Source organism: Lathyrus oleraceus, chromosome 2 (assembly GCF_024323335.1).
Source record: "Lathyrus oleraceus cultivar Zhongwan6 chromosome 2, CAAS_Psat_ZW6_1.0, whole genome shotgun sequence".
NCBI classification, from domain to species: Eukaryota; Viridiplantae; Streptophyta; class Magnoliopsida; order Fabales; family Fabaceae; genus Lathyrus; species Lathyrus oleraceus.
Genome location: NC_066580.1, coordinates 460,738,254 through 460,761,700, shown reverse-complemented (window position 1 = coordinate 460,761,700; position 23,447 = coordinate 460,738,254). Strand labels below are relative to the sequence as shown.

The 23,447-nt window shown below is 32.1% G+C and overlaps 2 protein-coding genes across 2 annotated transcripts; both read right to left on the bottom strand.

Moving 5' to 3' along the window:
* Positions 1 to 2,162: 2,162 nt before the first annotated feature.
* On the bottom strand, positions 2,163 to 2,749 carry LOC127120388 (uncharacterized). Its single transcript, XM_051050801.1, has one exon. The coding sequence runs from the start codon at positions 2,583 to 2,585 to the stop codon at positions 2,232 to 2,234; it is 354 nt and encodes a 117-aa protein (XP_050906758.1). The 5' UTR covers positions 2,586 to 2,749; the 3' UTR covers positions 2,163 to 2,231.
* A 3,671-nt stretch (positions 2,750 to 6,420) lies between these two features.
* LOC127123731 (uncharacterized) lies at positions 6,421 to 8,244 on the bottom strand. The gene is made up of 4 exons (XM_051053931.1): positions 7,489 to 8,244; positions 7,068 to 7,390; positions 6,809 to 6,814; positions 6,421 to 6,565 (listed from the first exon to the last, which is right to left on the bottom strand). Exons 1-4 carry the CDS (start codon positions 8,242 to 8,244, stop codon positions 6,421 to 6,423), a joined length of 1,230 nt encoding a protein of 409 aa, XP_050909888.1.
* Between the last annotated feature and the right edge of the window lie 15,203 nt (positions 8,245 to 23,447).

The window sequence follows — 23,447 nt, the reverse complement described above, 5'->3', positions numbered from 1 at the left end:
AGTATGCGTGGTTTCATTGAACTGGGTTACCAATCTCTTGTGTTCTTAATTGCTTTTATCCTTCAGCGTGTTGTAAAAGTTAATCTATCATATCTTTCTTGCAAACCGGTTTTTTGTTTCTGGTTTGCAATGTCCTTGACATCGCATATGAAATCTGTCTCCATGAGCTGTAATCTGTCATAAACTAATAGTTCATGTTGCCACAAACATCTGGTCCAACATTTGTGTCATATAGAACAAATTTTTTAACCTTCATATCAAACTTCTTAGGAAGAGATCTTAGGGTTTTTCTGGCAAGCCTTTCTTCATACATCTCTCTTAAAAGACAAAGGAAGTGTTGACAATGTCTCTAAGTATGATGTTGAAATCAGAGATATATTGATCTTCATCCATTCTTAAACTTTGTAGTAAGGAGCTGGAACCTTGACATCCTAACCTTGGATGTGCCTTCATGGATAATTTTAAGAATCTCCCAAGCATCTTTGACTAGATTTAGTACATATCTTGATCAATCTAAACATGTTTTTGTCAACACCAGTGAAAATAACATTTAAAGCCTTTGGAGTTTCCACGAGCTTCATTATCTTATATATCAGTCCACTCAACTTCAGGCTTTAAGGTTGATGATCCATCTTTAGAAGTAAGCATAGGGTGTTTCCAACCTTTTACGTCAGCTTTCCATGTTTTGTTGTCCATGGATTTGAGAGAAAAACCATTTAGCCTTTCCAATAATCATAATTTGTTCCATCCAAGAAATGTGGCATGTTGACTGAACCTTCATTCTTCGTGTTATCCATTTGAACAAAAAATATCTCCATTGGAGCTCATCCAAACAGAACATGGTGTCTGCTCTGAAGCCAAATTAAATTTTATTTCTTATGAGACAAATGTTGGACCAGATGTCTGAGACAACTTGTCCAACCAAGTTATGACAGTTTAACTTATACAAGACAAATTCGAGTTTTTCAATTTATGCACCTTCAACCCATGTGATAGATAAAATAATACTCAACTTTAAAATATTTATAGAGAGTTTGCCCAAAATTTAATTAATTAGCATGATTTGGGACTACAATAGATACAATAATTGACCAATCCTCCGGTTAAGGTCATTTTGAGAGTTTTATACGGGTTTTTTTTATACGAAAAGCTTGAATCACATAATTGATTTGTTTGAATTGACTTATTTAAGGTTATTTTATGTCATATGTTTTATGACACTGATTGAAAGAGCTTATTAAAACAATTTATTGGATTATTCATAAATTTTTTTGAACTTAATTTTATAAGATCTTGAAAATAACTTATAAAAACAATTTATAGCACATATAAGTATAATTTAAATTTATTTTATCTTTTGCTAAAGAAATAGCTTATGCAAGTTTTTCATGATTGCTTGTTCTAATATAAACACTTGTATCCAAACAAATCTAAAATATGTAATGAAATTATCACATTATTAGCTCAATAACTCGAGAGAAGTTCATAAGTTACATTGATTTCTTAGAGCTAGAGCAATGTTAAGCATTTCTTTGTTCTTTATTTCTGAAGCCATTTTGTTAAATTTAGGGTTGCTTGTTTCAAAGCTTTCTTGAAATGATATTTTCATGATTATTATTATCAGGAATATTATTCTTACTCATGTGTTGGGTAGAAATTTAAATTTCTTAGAAATAATTATAAAATTTATTTAATTTAAAATTATAAAAAATTAAAATTAAAAATAAATGTGAAAGATAATAGGAAGTTATAATTGGTTAAACTTATTTTTATAAGAATGTTGTATTTCTACCCATTAAATATTGGAATAAAAATAAAAAATTTATGAATAAATAAGATTTCTAAGAATAAAAGATTCTTTAGAATAATTTTATAAAACTTAAATGAATATTATATTTCCATAATCATATTTTCGGGAATATTTTTTCAAACCTTTGAAACAATGACACCCTTACGCTAAACATAACAACACTTGAACAAAAAAAGGGAATTGAATAAAAAACATAAAAAACAAAGGAATTGAATAAAAAGTTCCATAAACTATTTGCTGCACTCACAAGTTGATTAACACAAAATTCTACGGATAGTTGCTTTGCTTTACTGCACCATATGAATGAATCATTTGCGGCAATGCTAATATTAAAGAAACTACAAACTGAAAGTAAAGATAATCCTAATAATATAAGTGCCTTTCTTTTTTTCATAGTTGTTGAAAGTTGATACTAAAAAACCTAACCCACATAATGGGGACACATTTCGTGACACTTTTTGGCCATGTCCAGATCCGCCATGACAACCCCAACCATTCCATCTCCAATAGGATATTTCATTTTGAGGTGTACAATTGAGATCACTGCTCCCAACTCAGCAACAACAGGCATGCCAATAACAACATTGTAAACAGACCATGAATCAATAACCAGATACCTCACCTTCAACATCTTGGCGTTTTCTCCTTTACCAAATGTAGTATCCAAATCGATGTATCCTTTCACAGGTACACCAGCACCGAGATTACCCTTGAGATATGCTTCCAATGGTTTCAGCATTGACTCTGATAGTCCCATCTTCAAGAATGCCGACATGTAGAGAATGTTGGCTTCACTACTTTCATTGACGGAGACCCTTAAAACAGTGTTGTTGTTAGATTTGGAGTTTGATTATCATGCAAAGAGCAACATCGGTTCCTGTGAATGTGCGGTCCCTAACAGAAAATGAGATTGGCATCTTTTCTGGTTTAGTAATGTCCCCGCTAGGTTTGTGACCCTCCTCCATCTTCAATGAGAAAGAGTTAGGTTAGGTTGAAATCTTGAAGGAGGTTATTAGAAAGAGGTTTCTTCGCTTGCTTCAAATAACCTGTTATAGCAGGTTAGAAACTGTACAAAAAGATGATCAATCCATAGTGTAATGGATTGTAGTATGGTAACCGTTACTTACTCACTGGTGCGTGCATGGTATGGCGTGGTGCAGCGACGTTTTGATAACGGCTTTACTACTGTACCAAAACACGTGCAATAATTCAGGACGTGTGTCGCTCACGACTTATCGTAAATATTAATAGCCTCTTTGTTAAGAAGTGTTCGTTTATTTTTAATTTTTATTCTAAAACTGCACAACTTATATATATTGAATATTGGAAGATAATTTTAAAATAGACTTAAATAATTATTAGTTCCCTGTAAATTGACGTATTTTTCAATTTGGTTAGTCCTTGAATATTAAAATATTTTAATTTTAATTTATAAAATAAAAATTCGTAGAAAAATTTGAAGAAAATCTACAAATATTAAATTCGTAGGAAATTTTAAAGAAAAATTCACATTGAACCCGTATATTTTCTTGTGAATTTTGATTTAAGGATTAAAATAAAAAAGATTTAATATCCAGGAATTATTTTCAAAAAAAAATATTCAGGGACTAAATTAAAAAATACAACAACTTGCAGAAATCAAATGACTATTTAAACCTTTAAAATATTACAAAATATTTGTATTTTAAAATTTAAAAATTATTATAGTTTTATTTATATTAAGTTTGGATGTTAATATTAATAATATATTATTTATTTTTATTATAAAAATTTGCAAAACAAAACAAAAAAATGAATTGTGGATGCATCCCTTAACTCATGTGATCGAGAAAAAATATCTATTTTTTTAGCATGTGTTGCCGATGGTGATGACGCAATAGATGTTAGTAGCTCACTCGACTTAAGGGTCGGTGCACGACTAAAAAATTAGATTGGCTAACTCTAAGTCAACCCGAGAGCAGCTCAAGGGGTAGCTCACTCAGCTTAGGTGACATGCGAATCAATTTGGGTCGCATGTTTCAGATTGGGAAAACAAGTTTAGTCTAATAGGGTTTTATACAACTTAGAATATGATTCTTTATTATTTTTGTTAGTATGAATGACGTGACGTATCAAAGGTCGCATGACATATCAAAGGTCTTGGTATTGTCAAATGTTATTGAATCTCACAACAAGTGGCGTCCACTGTGGAAAGATGGGTTATGTTTACAAGTGAGCACCATCAGTTCTAAATGAGACATCAAGTTTTCTAGAGACAATGATTTTGAATTTTGGAAAGTGAAGATACAAACAATCATAATTCAATGAAGAGTGATACATTGATATTTGCACGTTTAACATAAACAGAGAAGATCGAGATGATGGATGAAGATAGAAGAGCCATTGTCTTGTACCTTAAAAATAAAGTTTTTAGGAAAGTCGTCGGGAAGAAGATTGAGACTTCAATGTGGACCAAACTTGAACTATTGTGTATGACCAAGTCCTTGACTCACCGGTTGTGTCTGAAACAACAACTCTACTCATTCTAAATGGTAAAGAACAAATCCAATATGGAGCAATTAACAGAACTTCATAAGATCATTGATGACTAGGAGAATATTAAGGTGAAAATTGAAGATGATGATAAGGTTATACTCTTATTAATCTCCTTACCCAAATTATTTGAGCATTTCAAAGATGTCATTCCTTACGGTAAGGAATGTAATATAACCTTGGGTGAAATTCATACAACTATGAGGTCCAAGGAGCTTTCAATGATGAAAAATTTGAAGGTTGACGATATTGGTGAAGGCTTCAATGTTTCAAGAGGAAATAGTGAGAGTATGGAGAAGTCCAAATCTAAGGGTTTTGATAAATCAAGATTAAAGTTTTTTTTATATATAATTGATCACTCCAAGAAGGATTGTTCTAAAACAGTGGGCAAGGATGATTATTGTTAGATTCCAATTGCTTTAGATGGAGATGGTTATGAAAGTGTTGTTGTACTAGTGGTTATGAGTTTGGAGACAAAGGGGAGTTGATTCATGGGCTGAGGATGCTCTTATTACATTTTTTTGAAGAAAAACTACTTTGAGACTTTGGAGATGAAATAAGGTGGATTATGAAATTCTGGTTTCTAGATCCTGGATGTCATTGACAATATCACGACACCAGGGTCAACACATTATCACACCACAAACAATATTAGGATTTAAATAACATCACGATAGAAAATAACACAAACAATTTTTAACCCAGTTCGGTGCAACGTCACCTATATTTGGGGGCTATCAAGCCAGGAAGGAAATCTACTATCACTGAATTAGTTCGAAGTTCTAAACAACCTCAAGTTTTACAAACTTCTCACTAATCTCTACCCGTGGATGTTTCTATCTAATACTCTCCTAGATATGAGACCCCCTCTCACTTCCCTTCAACCATACAATAAAGACAACAACTTATGACCAAAAACACAATCCACTCTTACTTAAAAACTTCTGAGGGATTGACAGTTGCAACTCAATGAACCAGGTCCAATTCAAGTATCGAGGATATACTCGAATGGATTACACAATACAAAGACATTAAACCCCAACTTAGACAATATTCAAAGCTACTTTGATACCTACTTAGGTTTAGAAACGATTTATATATAGCATTTGGACGACATGAGCTTCGTGCTTGATTCACAACAGATCCAAGGACTCTGCACAAACTTCTGCACATTTGATTTCAATTAGATGTTTCCTAAAATGTTTTGACATCTTTACTTCGTAAACAAGTCAATGCAAAACAGTCTTTTGTTTTTTGGAAAATGTTCTACATATCTCGTGAGCTAAAACTTCAGCATATCTTCAGATATCTCATAAAAGAAAACAAATCTCACAAGATACTAAAATAGGTCACACTCCAATGTTGAACCAACATGTTAGGACATCTTGTTCAACATCTGACAAGAATACTTGTTTTTGCAAAATGAAGTCAATCACTATATACCAAACCCAACAATCTCCCCCTTTGGCAAATTTTGTCTAAAATAACCATTGCATAGATCAACAGGAAAGAGGGTAAGGATCACAACAACAAACCACCAGACAAGCATAAACAACCAAAATCATTTTCCCTCAAAACCACTAAAGGCAGGCGCAACAGAAAAAAACATTGCCTCACACTAGAGAGATAAACTCTCACACGAAGAACTTGCTTAAGAGAAAAATAGATTCTCTTTAGTCAGGATGTCGGGACATTGTTCCTGACATTATTAACACCAGCAGCCCACTCGAAACAAGTTTTTCATCATAGGAAAAAAATGCTCTCCCTGAGTAGCAGATCCAGGGGCAAGATCTACCCCCCTCCATACGTGCTCCCCCTTAGTAGGAAAGAGACAAGGAAAGGCTAATAAATAAACAAACACAACAATAAAACTAATTAATCACAATCACATCACTATTTACTCCCCCGTTTTAGCCAAACAGTTGGCAAACACAACTAAACATCAGAGTAAGTAGAGTAGTCAAAAGATAGATTACAAACCAAACACACCCAAGAGCACTTTAAAATGCATAAATATTCAGGGCAAAGCCTATAAAAAAAACAAAAGAACAAACAACACACATAAGAGCCAGAGTTCTTCAGTCCTCATCATTGTTGGTAGTTTCTTCATCATCACTTGCATCAGAACCTTCTTCATTTGCATCTTCCTCACATGTTCCATCACCTTTAAAATTTCCTTCTTCTTCAGACAAGACCTTTATCAAAATTTCATGATTGATTTTCCTATCAGTACAATTTTTTATAGTTTCAACCTATCATGTAATGATAGAGGAGGGTCTCTCTGGCAGGTACTATCAAAACTGATCAAAATACATAGGTGTTGACTCAGTATAACACCACAGATTAATGAGGGAAAGGTTATTGGCATCTTCATAGCATAAGAGGCAACATGCTTCATAGTTTGATCAAATACATAGGATCCAAAATCAAAACTTGACTTGGTCCCTACAATATAAATGAACTTACCTAATCCTGTAGCAATATTGAAAGTGTGATTAGTTGGCACCCAATTAGCAGCTCCAATTCTGTGAAGTACAACATACTTCACACTCAAAGCACTTGCTGATATCTTCCCTTTCCTTGGCCATTCCTTTACTTGTTAGTAGTAATTTCTCTGCAGATAACATTGTCAGAGACTTCCACGTCATCTTATTCTTCTTCATTTCAACCCAAAAACCTATTTATGATTTCAGGAGAAAAATCTACACATCTTCCTCTTACATACATTTTTCTAAACTCCTTTCTCCTCTTGTTATCACATTCCTTAGACATATTCATAATAAATTCTTTAACAAGCATTTCATAACACTTGCCAAAGCCAGTTATAGTTTTCATTAATCCAGCCTCTTGAATCAGACTCATCACCTCTTTGCATTCATAAGCATCTTTACCCAGTTCCCTTTCCAGTGCTAATCTTCTTTGATAAACAAATTTCCATTTTTTAACATTCTCCACAGAGTGAAAGGAAATATTGTCAATTGGAACTTCAGGAATATTTGCTGGAATCTTCTTCCCAGAAGCTTGCTTTCTGGCAGTAGAAATGATGTCCTGGACATTGTGTTCGACATCATGGTCAGATTCACTAGACTCAGAAGAAAGCTCCCTCCTCTTAAGAGATTTCTTCTTATAAAAATATAAGTAACAACCTTTCTCAATCTCTTTGTAGGGCCAACACTAGTTCTATTCCTGAGAGATTTGGAGGGCCTGCTGGAGGATTCAATATCTTGACCTTTTCTGTTCTTCAACCTTTTAGTTATTATTGAAGCCAGTCCTTGACCAATGGGCATATAATCAGAGTCCAGATCCTCTATATTCACTATGTTAGTGGATTGATACTTTTTCTCTGCAGAGTTTTCACCTTTGTCAGCCAGATCACCAGTAATCCTTTCATAATCCACTTTGTATTTCGATTTTTCAGGAGACAGAGTTAACATATTGACATCAGATTTATCCTGAGGGGTTTCAGTAGTGTTATCAGGTTGGGCCAAGGATGTGGAGACATCCGACACGACACCAGTCTTGGGTTCAATACCCAAAACATGAGAGAACAACACACTAATATTCTTATCTACGTTGTCTTTGTCTGAAATGATCATGCTAGATTTACTCAAAGTAGTAACATACATAGGTTTATTACTGGGTTTAGAGGCTTCAACATCTTCCATAACATTTGGAATAACGGGACATTCTTCAGAAGCACCAACATTAGGCTCGACATTAACGGGATCAAGGTACAGGCTAGTCATAGACTGGGGTTTCTTTACAGTAGTAGATGGCTCAACTATTTTTACATTTCTAGCAGTCATGGATGGAGAGGAAGATGTACTTACTTTAAAGGGCTTGCCTTTCCTCGAAGCAGATGTTCTAGCATTCCTTATAGGGGTTACATGGCCAAGAACCATCGAGAGGAGAACAACATCAGTAATGGCATCAGAGATATATATCACAGTACCAACATTTTAAGGGTTCCATTGCTTCTTTGTGTGCTTGCTGGGAGTTGAGACATAAGGTTAAGACATTTTGGATATTTGAGGTATGGACTTCAATGAGAAGATAGAGATATGGGAGTGACTGAGAGTAAGGTTGAGAGAGAGAGGGAGAGAGAGGGAGGGAGAGAGAGAGAGAGAGAGAGAGAAAATGAGGTAGCATGAATGATGTTGATAAAGTAGCTATGATGGCGTGTTGGGAAAATAAGGAAGGTTCGTAATGATATTCCTTGAGTTTTATGCACCATTAAATGGAGGGAAGAGAAAAATTGATTTCCATATCTCCATACCAATAATTGCTATAATTCTTCAAGCATGCAAATGTCTAATTCACCCCTTAATTTTTCAAACTGATTTGCATCTAAAGCTTTAGTTAAAATACATGTCAATTGCTTCTCAGTAGTTACATGCTCAAGAGTAAAAAAATAGTCTTCAACAAGATCCCTGATAAAATGATGACGAATATCAATATGCTTAGTTCTTCTGTGATGAATAGGATTCTTGGATATGTTGATAGCACTTACGTTGTCACAATATAATGTCATGACATCTTGTTGGGCATTGTATTCTTCTAACATTTGTTTCATCCAAATTAATTGAGAACAACTGCTTCCTGCTGTAATATATTCAGCCTCATCCAGGGATAAAGACACATTATTTTGCTTCTTGATGAACCAAGATATAAGATTATTTCCCAAGAAGAAACATCCTTCGTAAGTGTTATTTCTATCATCAGCACTTCCTGCCCAATCTGCATCGTCGTATCCTATAAGCAAGGAATTTGCATTATGAGAATACAACATTCCAGAGTCACTAGTTACATTGATGTACTTCAGGATCCTTTTCACTTGAGTAATATGACACATTTTGGGTTCAGACCGATACCTTGCACATACTCCTACAACAAATATAATGTCAGGTCTGCTAGTTGTAAGATACATCAAACTACCAATCGTACTCTTGTACAGAATTTGATCCACATTTACACCTTTTTCATCTTTAGTCAATTTCAAGTGGGTTGGTGCAGGTGACCTTTTATGACTAGCGTTTTACATGCCAAACTTCTTTATTATACTCTTAGCATACTTGCTTTGAGATATAAAGATAGTGCCATCCATTTGTTTGACTTGGAGCCCAAGAAAGTAAGTTAATTCACCAACCATACCCATTTCAAATTCAGATTGCATCTGCCTGACAAAATGTTGGACCATCTTGTTTGACATCTCTCCAAACACAATGTCATCAACATATATTTGAGCTATCATGAGTTTACCATGCTATTCTTTAGCAAAGTCTTGTCTGTTCCTCCTTTCCTGTATCCATTGTTGACAAGGAACTCAGTGAGTCTTTCATACCATGCCCTAGGTGCTTGCTTTAATCTATAAAGAGCTTTCCTTAGTTTGTAAACATGATCTGGAAAGTTAGGATCTATGAACCCCTTGGGTTGTTCAACATAGACTTCTTCATTCAAGTAACCATTTAAGAAGGCCCTTTTCACATCCATTTGAAATAGCTTAAATTTAAACAAACAAGCCACTCCTAACAATAGTCTTATTGACTCAAGGTGACCAACAAGGGCAAAAGTCTCATCAAAGTCAACCCCTTTAATTTGAGTGTATCCTTGAGCAACAAGTCTAGCCTTGTTTCTGGTCATAACTCCTTTTTCGTTAGATTTGTTCTTGTAGATCCATTTTGTCCCAATAACACTCACTTCTTTAGGCCTAAGAACTAAGTCCCATACTTCATTTCTTATAAACTGCCATATTTCTTCTTGCATAACATTGATCCAAACTTCATCATTCAAGGCTTCCTTCACATTTTTAGGTTCAAACTTTGAGACAAAGCAATCATTTGTTATCACATGTCTAGATCTAGTGGTGACTCTTTCAGTAAGATTTCCAATAATGAGTTTTGTTGGATGATCTTTCTAAATTCTGATAGTGGGACCTTTGTTGACTTGATGGTTATTTGGCTCATTTCCTCCTGGTTCACTGTCTGACTCAATAACTCCCTTATTTTCAGAAGTGTCAATCTGTTGAAATGATGTGCCAACATCTTCATCAACATCAGTCCCTTTTTTTGTGATATTGTCATCCACTACAACGTTGATGGATTCCATAATGACATTGGTTCTAGAATTAAAAAATCTATAGGCTTTGTTGTTTGTAGAGTACCCCATAAATATTCCTTCATCACTCTTGGGATCCATCTTTCTTATTTTTTTCACGATCAACCAAATTGTAGCATTTGCTTAAAAATACATGAAAGTATTTGACAATAGGCTTCCTTCCTTTCCATAGTTCATAAAGAGTATCTAAAGTAAAATTTCTTAGAGCGACTCTATTATGAACATAGCAAGAAGTATTCATTGCTTCATGCCAAAAATGGTAGGGTAGTTGCTTGGCATGAAGCATGACTCTAGATGATTCTTGTACAGTCTTGTTCTTACGTTCAACAATACCGTTTTGCTGAGGGGTGACGGGAGAAGAGAACTCATGACCAATACCTTCAAAGGAGCAAAATTCAACAATTTTTCTATTTTCAAATTCCTTCCCATGGTCACTTGGAATCCTAACAATTCCACCTTCCTTATCTCTTTGAAGCCTTTGACATAACTCTTTGAACACCTCAAAGACATCTGATTTTTCCTTGATGAAGTTCACCCAAGTGAATCTTGAAAAATCATCAACAACTACATATTCATAACTTTTCCCACCAAGGCTCTCAACCTGCATATGCCCCATTAAGTCCATATGAAAAAGTTCCAGAACTTTTGAAGTGGTCTGATGTTGTAACTTAGGATGTGACATCTTGGTTTGCTTCCCAATTTGACACTCACGACAAACTTTACCTTCTTCAATCTTGAGCTTAGGAATACCTCTAACGATTTCTTTTAATACAATCTTTTTCATGCCTTTCAGATGTAGGTGTCCAAGTTTTTGGTGCCACATGTTGACTTCATCTTCTTTGGATATCGGGCATGTAGAAGAGCAGTTAATTTCTTGAGATGTCCATAAGAAAAAATTGTCCTTAGACCTGACTCCCCTCATAAGAACTTCATTTTTCTCATTAGTGACTAAACACTCGGATTTTATGAAGTTAACTTTAAGACCCTCATCACATAGCTGATTGATACTAATCAAATTGGCAATCAAGCATTTTACCAACTGGACATTATCAAGACTCGGGAGTCATGTACAGGATAGTCTTCCAACTCCTTTAATTTCACCTTTATCCCCATCTTCAAACATGACATAACTGGTTAAGTAGGACTTGATGTTATCCAAGAACTTCTTGACACCTGTCATGTGTCTAGAACATCCACTGTCAAAATACCAGTCTTCTCGAGCTGAAGCTCTAAGAGAGGTGTGAGCTATGAGACTAGTGTTGACAGGCTTGGGTATCCATTCCTTTCTAGTGTTAGTTACCATTTGATTAGCCATGCGCTGTGTTAGATACCTGGTATAGCCATATAGTTTGAAGCAGAAAGGCTTTATATGACCATATTTTCCATAATAATGACATCTTCAGTGTAAAAACTTGCCTTCAGTTTGAGTATTCTGATGTCTGGGACGATGTTGACTCTGATGTTTAGACATTACAGACTCAGGCTCCCTTTTAGGAAGAATAAAGTTGGTCATAGAGCTTTCTCCTTGTTTGTCTAGAGATTGATACTTAAAGCCAGTCCCCCTCAGATCTCCAACCATTTTTCCAACTTGCAAAACTTCACCTAGCACATTAGATCCCTTGTTCAACATTCTTACAACCTTAGTCATGTTATCAAGTTTGGAAGTTAACAGTAACACCTCATTTTGAAGATCAGAGATGGTAGATTAATATCTTTCTTTTTCAGCCTACAGTTGAGATATAATTTTCTTCTGTTTTTCTCCCAGCTGACACACTTTTTCACTTCTTATGCATAGTTCTCTGTAGGAGGCAATCAATTTCTCATAGGGTAATTCTTCATCACATGAATCTTCATCAGATTCATATCTTCCGGTTAAAGCAGTTACATGTTTAGTAGCTTCATCCTAAGAGTCACTTTCAGAGTTATCATCATCAGACCAAGACACAGACAACCCATTTTTTGTTTGTTGCGATATGTAGGATATTTTACTCTAATGTTTCCAAATCCTTCACATCCATGACATTGAATGCCTTTACCTTGTTTGGATCTTTCTCCAGTTCTTGTTCTTTTTTGAAAGTCATTATTATTCCCGATGTCAGATGGAATGTTCTTGACATTTGGTCTTGACTTCCTGTCAATTCTCTTTAGCACATTATTGAATTGTCTTCCAAGTAGTACAATAGAATTAGTCATTCCTTCATCAGTATCCAAGTCATATTGGTCTTCTTCATCTTCAGTGTTGGATACAAAAGTTATGCTCTGGTTTTTCTTTTCAAATCTGTCACAAATACACAATTCAAAAGTTTGGAGAGACCCAATAAGTTCATCTACTCTCATGGTGCTGATGTCTTGAGCTTCTTCAATGGTTATGACCTTCATGTCAAATTTCTTAGGTAGGGACCTGAGAATTTTTCTAACCAGTTTTTCTTATGACATCTTTTCTCCCAAAGCACTAGATGAATTAGCTATTTCAAGAATACTCATGTGAAACTCATGAATATTCTCATCATCTTTCATCTTTAGATTCTCAAATCTAGTGAGGAGCTAAAGTCTAGACATCTTCACTTTAGATGTGCCTTCGTGAGTAGTTATGAGGCTCTCCCATGCATCTTTAGCTATAGTACATGTGTTTATCAACCTGAATATGTTTTTGTCAACACCATTTGATGGAGCATTCAAAGCTTTGGAGTTTCCAAGATCCAGTATATCTTCTTCTTTAGACTAGCCCTCTTCAGGCTTCAGATCAGTAGTAGCCTTCCCATCTTTGTCATTCACAACAGGATGTTCCCAACCCTTGATGATAACTTTCCAGGTCTTGCTATCCATAGATTTTAGGAATGCCACCATCTTTGCCTTCCAATAGTCATAATTGGATCCACCTAAGATGGGGGGGTCTGTTAATAAATCCTTTTTCCTTGTCCATGGTACCAGAAAGTATCTTCCCCGAATCTCACCCAGAAATAGAGCAGGATGCCTGCTCTGATACCAATTGAGATTCCAATATGCATATCTTGGATGTCGTACACAATGTCACGACAATAGGGCCAACACATTATCACACCATAAACAATATCAGGATTTAAATAACAACATGATAGAAAATAACAAAAACAATTGTTAACCCAGTTCGATGCAACGTCACCTACATTTGGGGGCTACCAAACCAGGAAGGAAATCCACTATCACAGAATTAGTTCGAAGTTCTAAACAACCTCAGGTTTTACAAACTTCTCATATAATCTCTACCCGTGGATTTTCCATCTAAAACTCTCCTGATATGATACCCCTCTCACTTCCCTTCAACCATACAATAGAGACAACAACTTATGACAGAAAACACAATCCACTCTTGCTTAAAAGCTTATGAAGGATTGACAGTTATAACTCAATAAACTAGGTCCAATTCAAGTATCGAGGAGATACTCAAATGTCTCACACAAGACAAAGACACAAAACCTTAACTTAGACAATATTCAACACTACTTTGATACCTACTAAGGTTTAAAAACGATCTATATATAGAACTTGAACGACATGGCTTCGTGCTTGATTCACAGCAGATCCAAGGACTCTACACAAACTTCTGCATATTTGATTTCAATCATATTAGATGTTTCCTAAAATGTTTTGACATCTTTACTTCGTAAACAAGTCAAGGAAAAACAGTCTTTTGTTTTTTGGAAAATGTTTTACATATCTCATGAACTAAAACTTTAGCATATCTTCAAATATCTCATAAAAGAAAACAAATCTCACAAGATACTAAAATAGGTCACACTCCAATGTTGAACCAACATCTCATGACATCTTGTTCAGCATCTGCCAAGAATACTTTTTTTTCCAAAATGCAGTCAATCACTATATACCAGACCTAACAGATTCTTTCGACTCAATGTCGATAAGTTTTCACTTTTGTCCTTTATCTAATAAACTTTACTTTTTAGACTATAAAAAACTATTATGTTAGCTAACTTGGTCCTTTATGTTAAATGTTGTCCAGTAAATAAATGTAAGTATTTTTGTCATCTTTTCCATAGGGACTGATGCGATATTTAAAAGCAGTTTAATAAATTTTATGATTTTAAGTTAAATATTTGGAAAAGTTGTATGTTTGATAACTATGTTAAGATAACAATGAATGAAAATAAGATTTGACATATGAAAATGAGATTATTGGGGTTATATTTCAAATTCATTTTTTTGTTTAATGAAGTATATTATATTATTTATTTTTGGTATTTTATCTTATTTAATTTAGGTATTCTTAATTATTTGAAATTTATTTTAGTTATTATATTCTATTATTTTAATTTTTGTTTGAATTAGTTTAACTTAGTTTATTATAATTCTTTAATTTGGTCAAATTATTCTTAAATGAATGTTGAAATGAAATGGAGAACTATGTTATGTTATTATATGTATTATCGATATTGTTGTATTAAATTTATAATGAATTTTTGAAATATTTATTTTATTAAGTTCTGAACATATGATTATATGTGACATATTTATCAAATTTATTTTTATATTATTAGTTTATTTAATAAACGGGTCGATCGTAGGTTTAACCGGTTGAACCAATTGAACCTTAAACTGTAAGTTTCACCGATTCAATCTTCGGTCCGATTTTTAAAACATTGGTTTGAAGCAATGATAAAATTGAAATATATATATATATATATATATATATATATATATATATATATATATATATATATATATATATATATATATATATATATATATATATATATATATATATATATATATATATATATATATATATATATATATATATATATATATATATATATATATATCCATTCGTTAATATTATCAGCTATCACTCTTAATATGTTAAATATGTCTAGAAAACGACGTAAAATAAATCATATTGCTTAACCGATAATTTCTCATTCGATTAACCAATATGATAGCATTAAGTTTTTATACTATGTGTGAATGCTAGATCTAAATCCATGACCAGAGTTATAACATATAATAGATAAAAATCTTTGATATAGTTAAGAAGAATATTTCTCAATGTCAATTCAAAAGCATTATAACAAGTTATAAGTAGATAATTCATAACAAACATTAAGAACAAAATAATCATAAATATTAATGAGTAACTTGAACATATATATAACGCCATGATCAAGATAAATACACGAGTATTTGGACAATTACATATAACCGTAACAAAAGAGAATTTAGCTACTCTTACTTATATTAGCTTTACAATGATAATAAAGAAGAAAAAGATGGAATAATATCAACGACAATTTCTCTGACCGAACAAAGCCTCCACCTTAAATTCTTCAATACCTCTCTTAGGGATCTATCCCTCTCAATTCTATATATTTTACTAATTTCTTCTATTATGGAATGAATGAAAGAGACGGAATAACATCAACGACAATTTCTCTTACCGAACAAAGCCTTCACCTTCAATTCTTCAATACCTCTCTTGGGATCTATCCCTCTCAATCATATCTATTTTACTGATTCCTTCTATTATGGAATGAATGAATATATTGATGGATTGGCTACAACCTCTATTTATAGGGGTTTGGACACTCTTTTTCGCCTAAATAGGTCTTTAGCTCGCCTAGCGAGCCTACTTTCTTCACCTAAAAGTGCAATTTGGATGCCTTATCTCGCCTAACAAACTTGTCACTTTTCCCACCAAGTAAACACTTCATTCACCCTAAAGTTACTTAGCCAAGAAGTCTATAAACTACCCTATTTTGCCCAACGATTTTATCATTTTGCCTAAGGAGTTGCCTTGCTTATACATGAAGTAGATTGGTCTGAAAGTCATATTTAACCACATGTGCTCACCCAATAAGATCATGTATTCTCCGGGAGAGAATGACTCAGAAAGGTTTCCATGTTTTTTTCCTAGTTTTGGCTGGGAGAGCCCCTACTTCGCCCAATAAGTTCTTTGCCACTCAATTTCAATATTATGGGATTTCTTTGGATGTTTTCACTTGTACTCATGAATAACATAGTTAAATTGTTCATACAAATATTTTATCTCCTTTTTATGATAGATTGGGGGGAGGGGGCTTGTGATTTAAGTTAATAAGTGCTTATGTGAAATAAGTAGCTTTGGTACTTATCATTAAATTTTGACAAAAATTTAAGTTTTGATGATGTGGAAATTTAGTTTGTATTTTTAATCTGACGTGGCTACTTTAAAAAAAATCTAAGTTATTATTACATGGAAAACATTCAAAAGACATTATCTTTCGTTAACCCTAGAATAATGAACTGCATGTTGTCCTTCATTTGCTACTAATACGAACTACAAACCCAAATGATGAGAAGAGAAGACAAATGAAACCCTAGAATCTCATAATGTCTTGCTGCTTATCGAATAGGGAAGACTTGCGAGTGGAAGAATGAAGACTGGCGATTCTTCCCCCATTCTTCATCTCCATTCTTCAACATGTATGAAATTATTTTTCTCAAAATTTGAACTTGATAGTTTTTGAAAACTTGTCTCACTCATGCTTTCTACATTCTATTTCTTTAGATTGAATAGGTCATGGATAAGAGGTTTGAGTGAATTTTGTATCATGGGGTAAATTTACGAAGTTAACAAAATTAGGTTACAATTGATTAAAGTATGTTTGGAAATGTGACCCTAACTACCGATCTTACTTTGAAGTATTGAGTAATTTAAAGGATCTAGGGTACCCAACTATAAATACATTGCGGTGTTATAATGCAATAGACATCAGTGAGATGGTTCTTTTGAAAGATGAATTAGGAGTCAATATGATGAAAAACGTTGCACTAGTGACTTGGGATGTGCATTTATGCGTTATCCATCCACTATCACAACCTGAAATAGTTAAAGAGTTACATTTCCCTTGAATACAATGTTGTAGGGCCGAATGTAGTTGACCCTGACCACAGATAAGAATGTGTTGTAAAGGACATTGGTTTGTAAAAGATATTTTAAAAAGACAAGGGTGATGGAGTAAATAATATGGGAAAGGTAAATTTGAATGAGGTATTACTGCATTGGATGAAAACATTAATGAGGGAGGGACCACTGATGCATAAACTAATGAGGAAGGGACCATTGATGGAGTAGAAGAGTGACTTGATTGTAACCATAATATATATGATGGACCAAATTGCACTACTGCAAATTATACATTTCGTAAAAGTCTATTACCTCGATCATTTATTCCACCGAGGTGATATTTATTCATTAGGCGCCTTTTTTTAAAAAAAAAAATTTCCTCGGTAAAAAATAACAACCATTGTTAAAGATGAATGAGGGACACACTTCAAATCCTCACACCATCAATTTAATGCTTTTTTTCATTACAAAAGGTGCATGTTCCTTTTGTTTTTGTTTTCAAATTAAAATTAAACCACTTTTTACCATAATTGAAAGTAATATCATGGTGAAATGTCTCTTAGTAACACGTTAAAAGCGTATTCCCGATGGATATTTCACCACGAATGTTACTTACAATCGTGGTGAAATATTTTTCCTTTTTTATATACTAAATCATATTACATATATAAGCGAAATGTTTTTCACTTATGAACAAAACAGTGCCCTAAATCCATAAGTGAAACCCTAACCTTTCACGTCTTATCCCAATCTCTATAAACGTAAGCACATATTTATTCACAAACTTCTGTCATATCTTCTCCAACTCATATGGATCAAAGAAAGGTGACATGAAACTTGCTAGAAGAAAATACGAAACCCATTTGTTTGATATCTTCACATTACCCGTATGTGAAACATTTTGACCATTCATGTCATGAGTTATGTTGTTGTTATTAAAACTATTTGTCATTTATAATTTGTTGTTTTTCTTGTTGCTGAGACCCTAAATCCTATAGGTTTAAGGTTGTTGTTTTTGTAGAGTTATGTTGTTGTTTTGTTCAGGTAATAAAGGGTTTAGTGTTATTGTTGTTGTTGTTGTTAATTTGAGATTACAAGTTTTATACTATTGTTTTTGTTGAGTTATGTTGTAGTTTTTGTTGATACAAATAAAAAAATTGTGTTATTGTTTTTATTTTTGTTGAGATAAGTAAAAGGTTTGTGTTATTGTTGTGGTTTTTGTTAGTTATGTTATTTTTGTTGAGTTATGTTGTTATTTTTATTGATATAAGTAAGAGATTTATGTTATTGTTGTTATTTTTGTTGAGTTATGTTCTTATTTTTGTTTATATAAGTAAAATGTTTTGTGTTATTATTGTTGTTATTGTTGAGCTATGTTATCGTTTTTGTTGAGAAGACTAAAGTGTTTTCTATATTTTATATTTGATTCAAGGAGAAGACTAAAGTTCTTATACGGTAGTGGTATTAATGATGGATTTCCGTCACTTTGCAAAGAGAAGACTAAAGTCATTTCTAGGGGAAATTGTTCAATATTGGAATGCTAAGATTTGTGCAAAAAAAAAAATCATCTTCTGACACTTTATTGTGATCTTGACATTTTGTGCTTAACAAAAAAAATTATTTTGATATATAACCATTTGTTTTTTAATAAATTTAGTTATATTATAAAATCATAAATATTTGTTTAACAAAGAAGATATAACATCATCTATAGAAAAATTGAAACACAAAAATAAAATGGTAAATAGTGCGAATTTGAAAAGGAAACATAACCTTGTATTAACGGAATACAACTTGGAAACATAAAGTTGTGTTGCCTCAATACAACATGATGTTTCCTTTTCAAATACTTACGGAACAATAAAGTCCACTTTATTCACCACTTAATGCTTTTGTTTCTCTCATCTCGCGCAATGCATTTGTATGATAAATGACAACACATTAAACCAAATCCGCAACAAAAGATATTATTCTCATAAAACATATCAAATATAAAGTGTCATATACCATATTGGACAGTTGGAACGATTTAAAGCATTGATGGAGAGAATTTATGCAATCATCAATGTTTTTGCTTTACCAACCGGTAATGTACACACGTGAGTCAGTACTATAGTTACTCATTACAATCATTACAACAAAGCATATCGATACATTATCTCAATTGACACTATAAATATACCACATTTTACAATTTTCAAAATATTAATTAAAATCACACTTCTTAAACCAACATCAAATACTCTACTCTTCTCATAATTCATGGGATCAACTGGATTTCTTCTTCATTCAACTCTTATAAACAGTTTTTCAATTGTTAAAATAACTTCCTAAGTAAGTGTTTTACAAGATTTTGCACTATTTTAATTTTCAATTCTGACTTTTTAAATCAGAACCATCGTAGACTTTTAACCACATTTTTCTTCTCAATCATATGGTGAAATTAATCATGCTTTTATTAATAAGTATGAAAATGAACTCAAAAAAGCATGGACAAATTTGAACAACCAAGGACTCCATCACATCATAATATTTAACAGAGATGAGAATCATCCACTTATAATAAGTGGTTGGAGTGCTATTGTTGAAGTAGGATATTATCTTGATAATAATTTTGGAACACAAGACGTTAATCAAATATCATCTCTGACTAAATTACAACGGTTGCATAGTCGATATCTCTACCATCACATATATTCATTTGATATTACACTAATCCCTGTTAATAGTTCATTACTAAAATTAGTTGAGTGCCAACTTTTGACTTTTTCTTCGGTGTATTGATCACAACATTTATTATTTAACTATTTCTTTCTATGTGTTAGTATACAAAAATAGCATATCGACATTGCAACAACATTAAGAGATTATGATTATTATTTTCTTTTACTATGTGGTGATAATGGGAAAAAAAATGACAGTTACTTTTGTTGAACATTGAAGATTCATACCGAACAAAATTAACATACAATTGGGACGAATTTTGTGAATCTAATTTATTCAGATTTGGAGACCAAATTTGATTCAGATTTGATGTTGACTAAGTAACAACAAGTGTTATGTTTATAAAATTCTTCCTTAATTAATTATGTTTTCGATCCTTAAGTTTCGATTCCTTCATAATATTAATTATGTTTCCGATCTTTACGTTTTGATTCCTTCATAATACATTCCTCTTTAATTTCTGATTTCATATTTTGACCAATATTTACTTTTATAATTTTTACATCCAATATATTTTTTTAATGAAACAAATTACTTTTACATTTAACTAAAATATTCAACAATAAATAAAGAGCGACAATGCGCGAGGCCATGTGGATGCACGAGTCGGTTACTAGTTTAAGATATGGTGAAATAACAATGTAATAAATATATAATATGAGACCATATTAATATATTACACAAGATTGAAATGATCTAGTTGGTAGTGTTATTAGTCCTAAAATTTTATGTAAATGGGTAGGGGTGACAAAATGAACTCGGTCTGTTGGACATGTTCCGTTTGCTCGAACTTTTTTGTAAGACGGTCCAAAGTTTTAGGGTCACATTCTTTAATATATGTGTTCCGCATTGCCCTATTTTTTCCGGTTGCGGACATTAGCATAAGTTTTTTGCAATTTTTATTGAAAAAATTACAGTATCTACGAGTCCGCTCCGTTCCGGCCTCATACTTTTTCAGGGAAAATCAAAGTTTTAAGCATGCACCTTACACAATATTCGTTCCGCTCTGTCTTTTTAAGGGCTTTTGCGAAGAAGACCTAACCCTTTGATTCAATTTTATTTTGTGTTTTAATTAATTTTTAAATATACTAAATAATTAAAATAAATGAACTAATTGTTAAATTTTTCAATATGTTAAATAAAATAAAAAAATTAGCAGAATTTAGATAAATTCACTATGTTTTATAATTTTCTAAATTTTTGAAAAATCTGATAATTCATATATGATAATCTTAAAAGAAACTAAGTCAACACTACCAAGTTTTTTTGAAAAAATTGGTAAAAATTCATAGATATTTGAAAAATCCGATAGTACATTTAAAAAATATGGTAGTTTATATCGGGTTAACTTAAAAAAAGACAAAGTTACAACTACCGTATTATTTTTAAAAAATTCAGTAAAGAAACCATAAAATTTCCCAAAATTTCGGTAAAAACTCATATCCTTCTAAAAATCCGGTAAATAACTCATAGATCCCCAAAAAAAATTCAGTAAAAAACTCATATTTGATTTTGTATTTGAAAAATCAGGTAATTCAAAAATATGATTTTACACTTGTTTTTTTAAAAATTCAGTAAAAACTCATGAATTTTTGAAAAAATCGATAAAAACTCATGAATTCCCTAAAAGATCGATAAAAACTCATAAATCACCCAAAAATTAGGTAGAATCTCGTGAAATTCTAAAAAAAAAATCCAATAAAGACTTAGAGAAATTTTTAAAAATCCAAAAACCATATTATTTTTTAGAAAATATAAAAAATCACAAAGGATATTATGATAAAAGCGCTATAATTGAAGGGCTGTCAGATTTAAATGAAATGTGTGTGTAAGGTGTCGTATGACAACATCGCGTATGCCTAGTTTTATATTTTTGTTGGGTCAAATTTAATTTTGTATGTTTAAATTCATTTCTCAATGGTTTTTAAAAAGTTGAAATGAAAAATAAAAATAAAACGTCATGTCACTTATTTTACTTACTAATTAAGACTAAGGTTTAAAATAGAAGAATCTTTAAAGAACAATGAAATCTATGTTTTTTTACGAGAGTAATTCGCACCATATGGCAAAGTTCAAAAGTATCATGTCTAGTTTGGAGAATTTTACTCAATAGACTACCAACTAAAGACAACTTAGTTAGGAGAAACGTCATTGGTCAGCAAAATATTTCGTGTATCGGAGAGTGCAGAGTGGGGGAATCAGTTTCTCATTTTTTTCAGTGTCCCTCTTTTGCAGGAATTTGGTCTCATGTTATTAGATGGTTTGGCTTGCTTTCGATGTTGCCAAAAGATTGCACAGATCATCTAGAACAATTCGAAACTCTTCTTTGTAGTGGAAGAAATTCAATTACCAAAGAGTCAGAGCGGTGAGGTTTGCTCGTATTTGAAGCATTTTTGGAAAGCAATAAACAATAATTTACTTAAAAAACAAGGTTATTTCAGTCGAACAAATTTTTGAAGCCATCCAAAGGTTATCGTGGAATTGGTTGAGCAACAAATGTAAACATCTAAATTGTTGTTTATCATAATGGTACTTGAATTCCAAATTAATTTTTTATTAGGTACACTACAAAAATAATTGTCTGTAGCCACGTGATATTCACGCCACAACGTGAAAAATCACTTCGCAACACATTTTTAGTGACGTGAACTTTCACGCGGCAGGTGCACGTGTGGCAACTCTATTGCGTCATGAAAATCACGTCGCAACTTTGCCACGTGAAAATCACGTCGCAACAGTTTGCCACGTGATATTCATGACACAACATTCTACACAGATTTTCCTACTTTATCTGCTGTAATTCAGTAGTAGCAGTGATGGCAGAAAATATTACAGTGAATTGCAACATAATTTTTACGTGGCAAAATCGTGAAGTGAAAATCACGTCACAAAATAATATTTTTTAAATAAAAAATTATAGTTTTTATTTTATGTTTTAATATATACTAAAATTAATAATAAAATTGTTATGTTTAAAAAAAACTGTTTTACACCATTTTGTGTTTAATTAACATATTATTCTTTTAATATATATAAAATATAATTCTGTTCTATTTTATTTTGTTTTAATTAAATAAATTTGTATATTTTATTTTAATAATATATCATGAAAAATAATATATTATAAAAAATAATATTCTGTTCAAATATATTATGAAAAATAATATATTATGAAAAATAATATTCTATTTCAAAAAGTAATATATATATATATATATATATATATATATATATATATATATTATGAAAAATAATATTCTGTTTTAAAATAAAAATATTTTTAAATATATTAATAAATTAATTTTGAATTAATTATACATTTATTTTAATAAAATTATGTTTTTTAAAAAATTATCCTACAATAACAGCAACCAACAATCTTAAAAC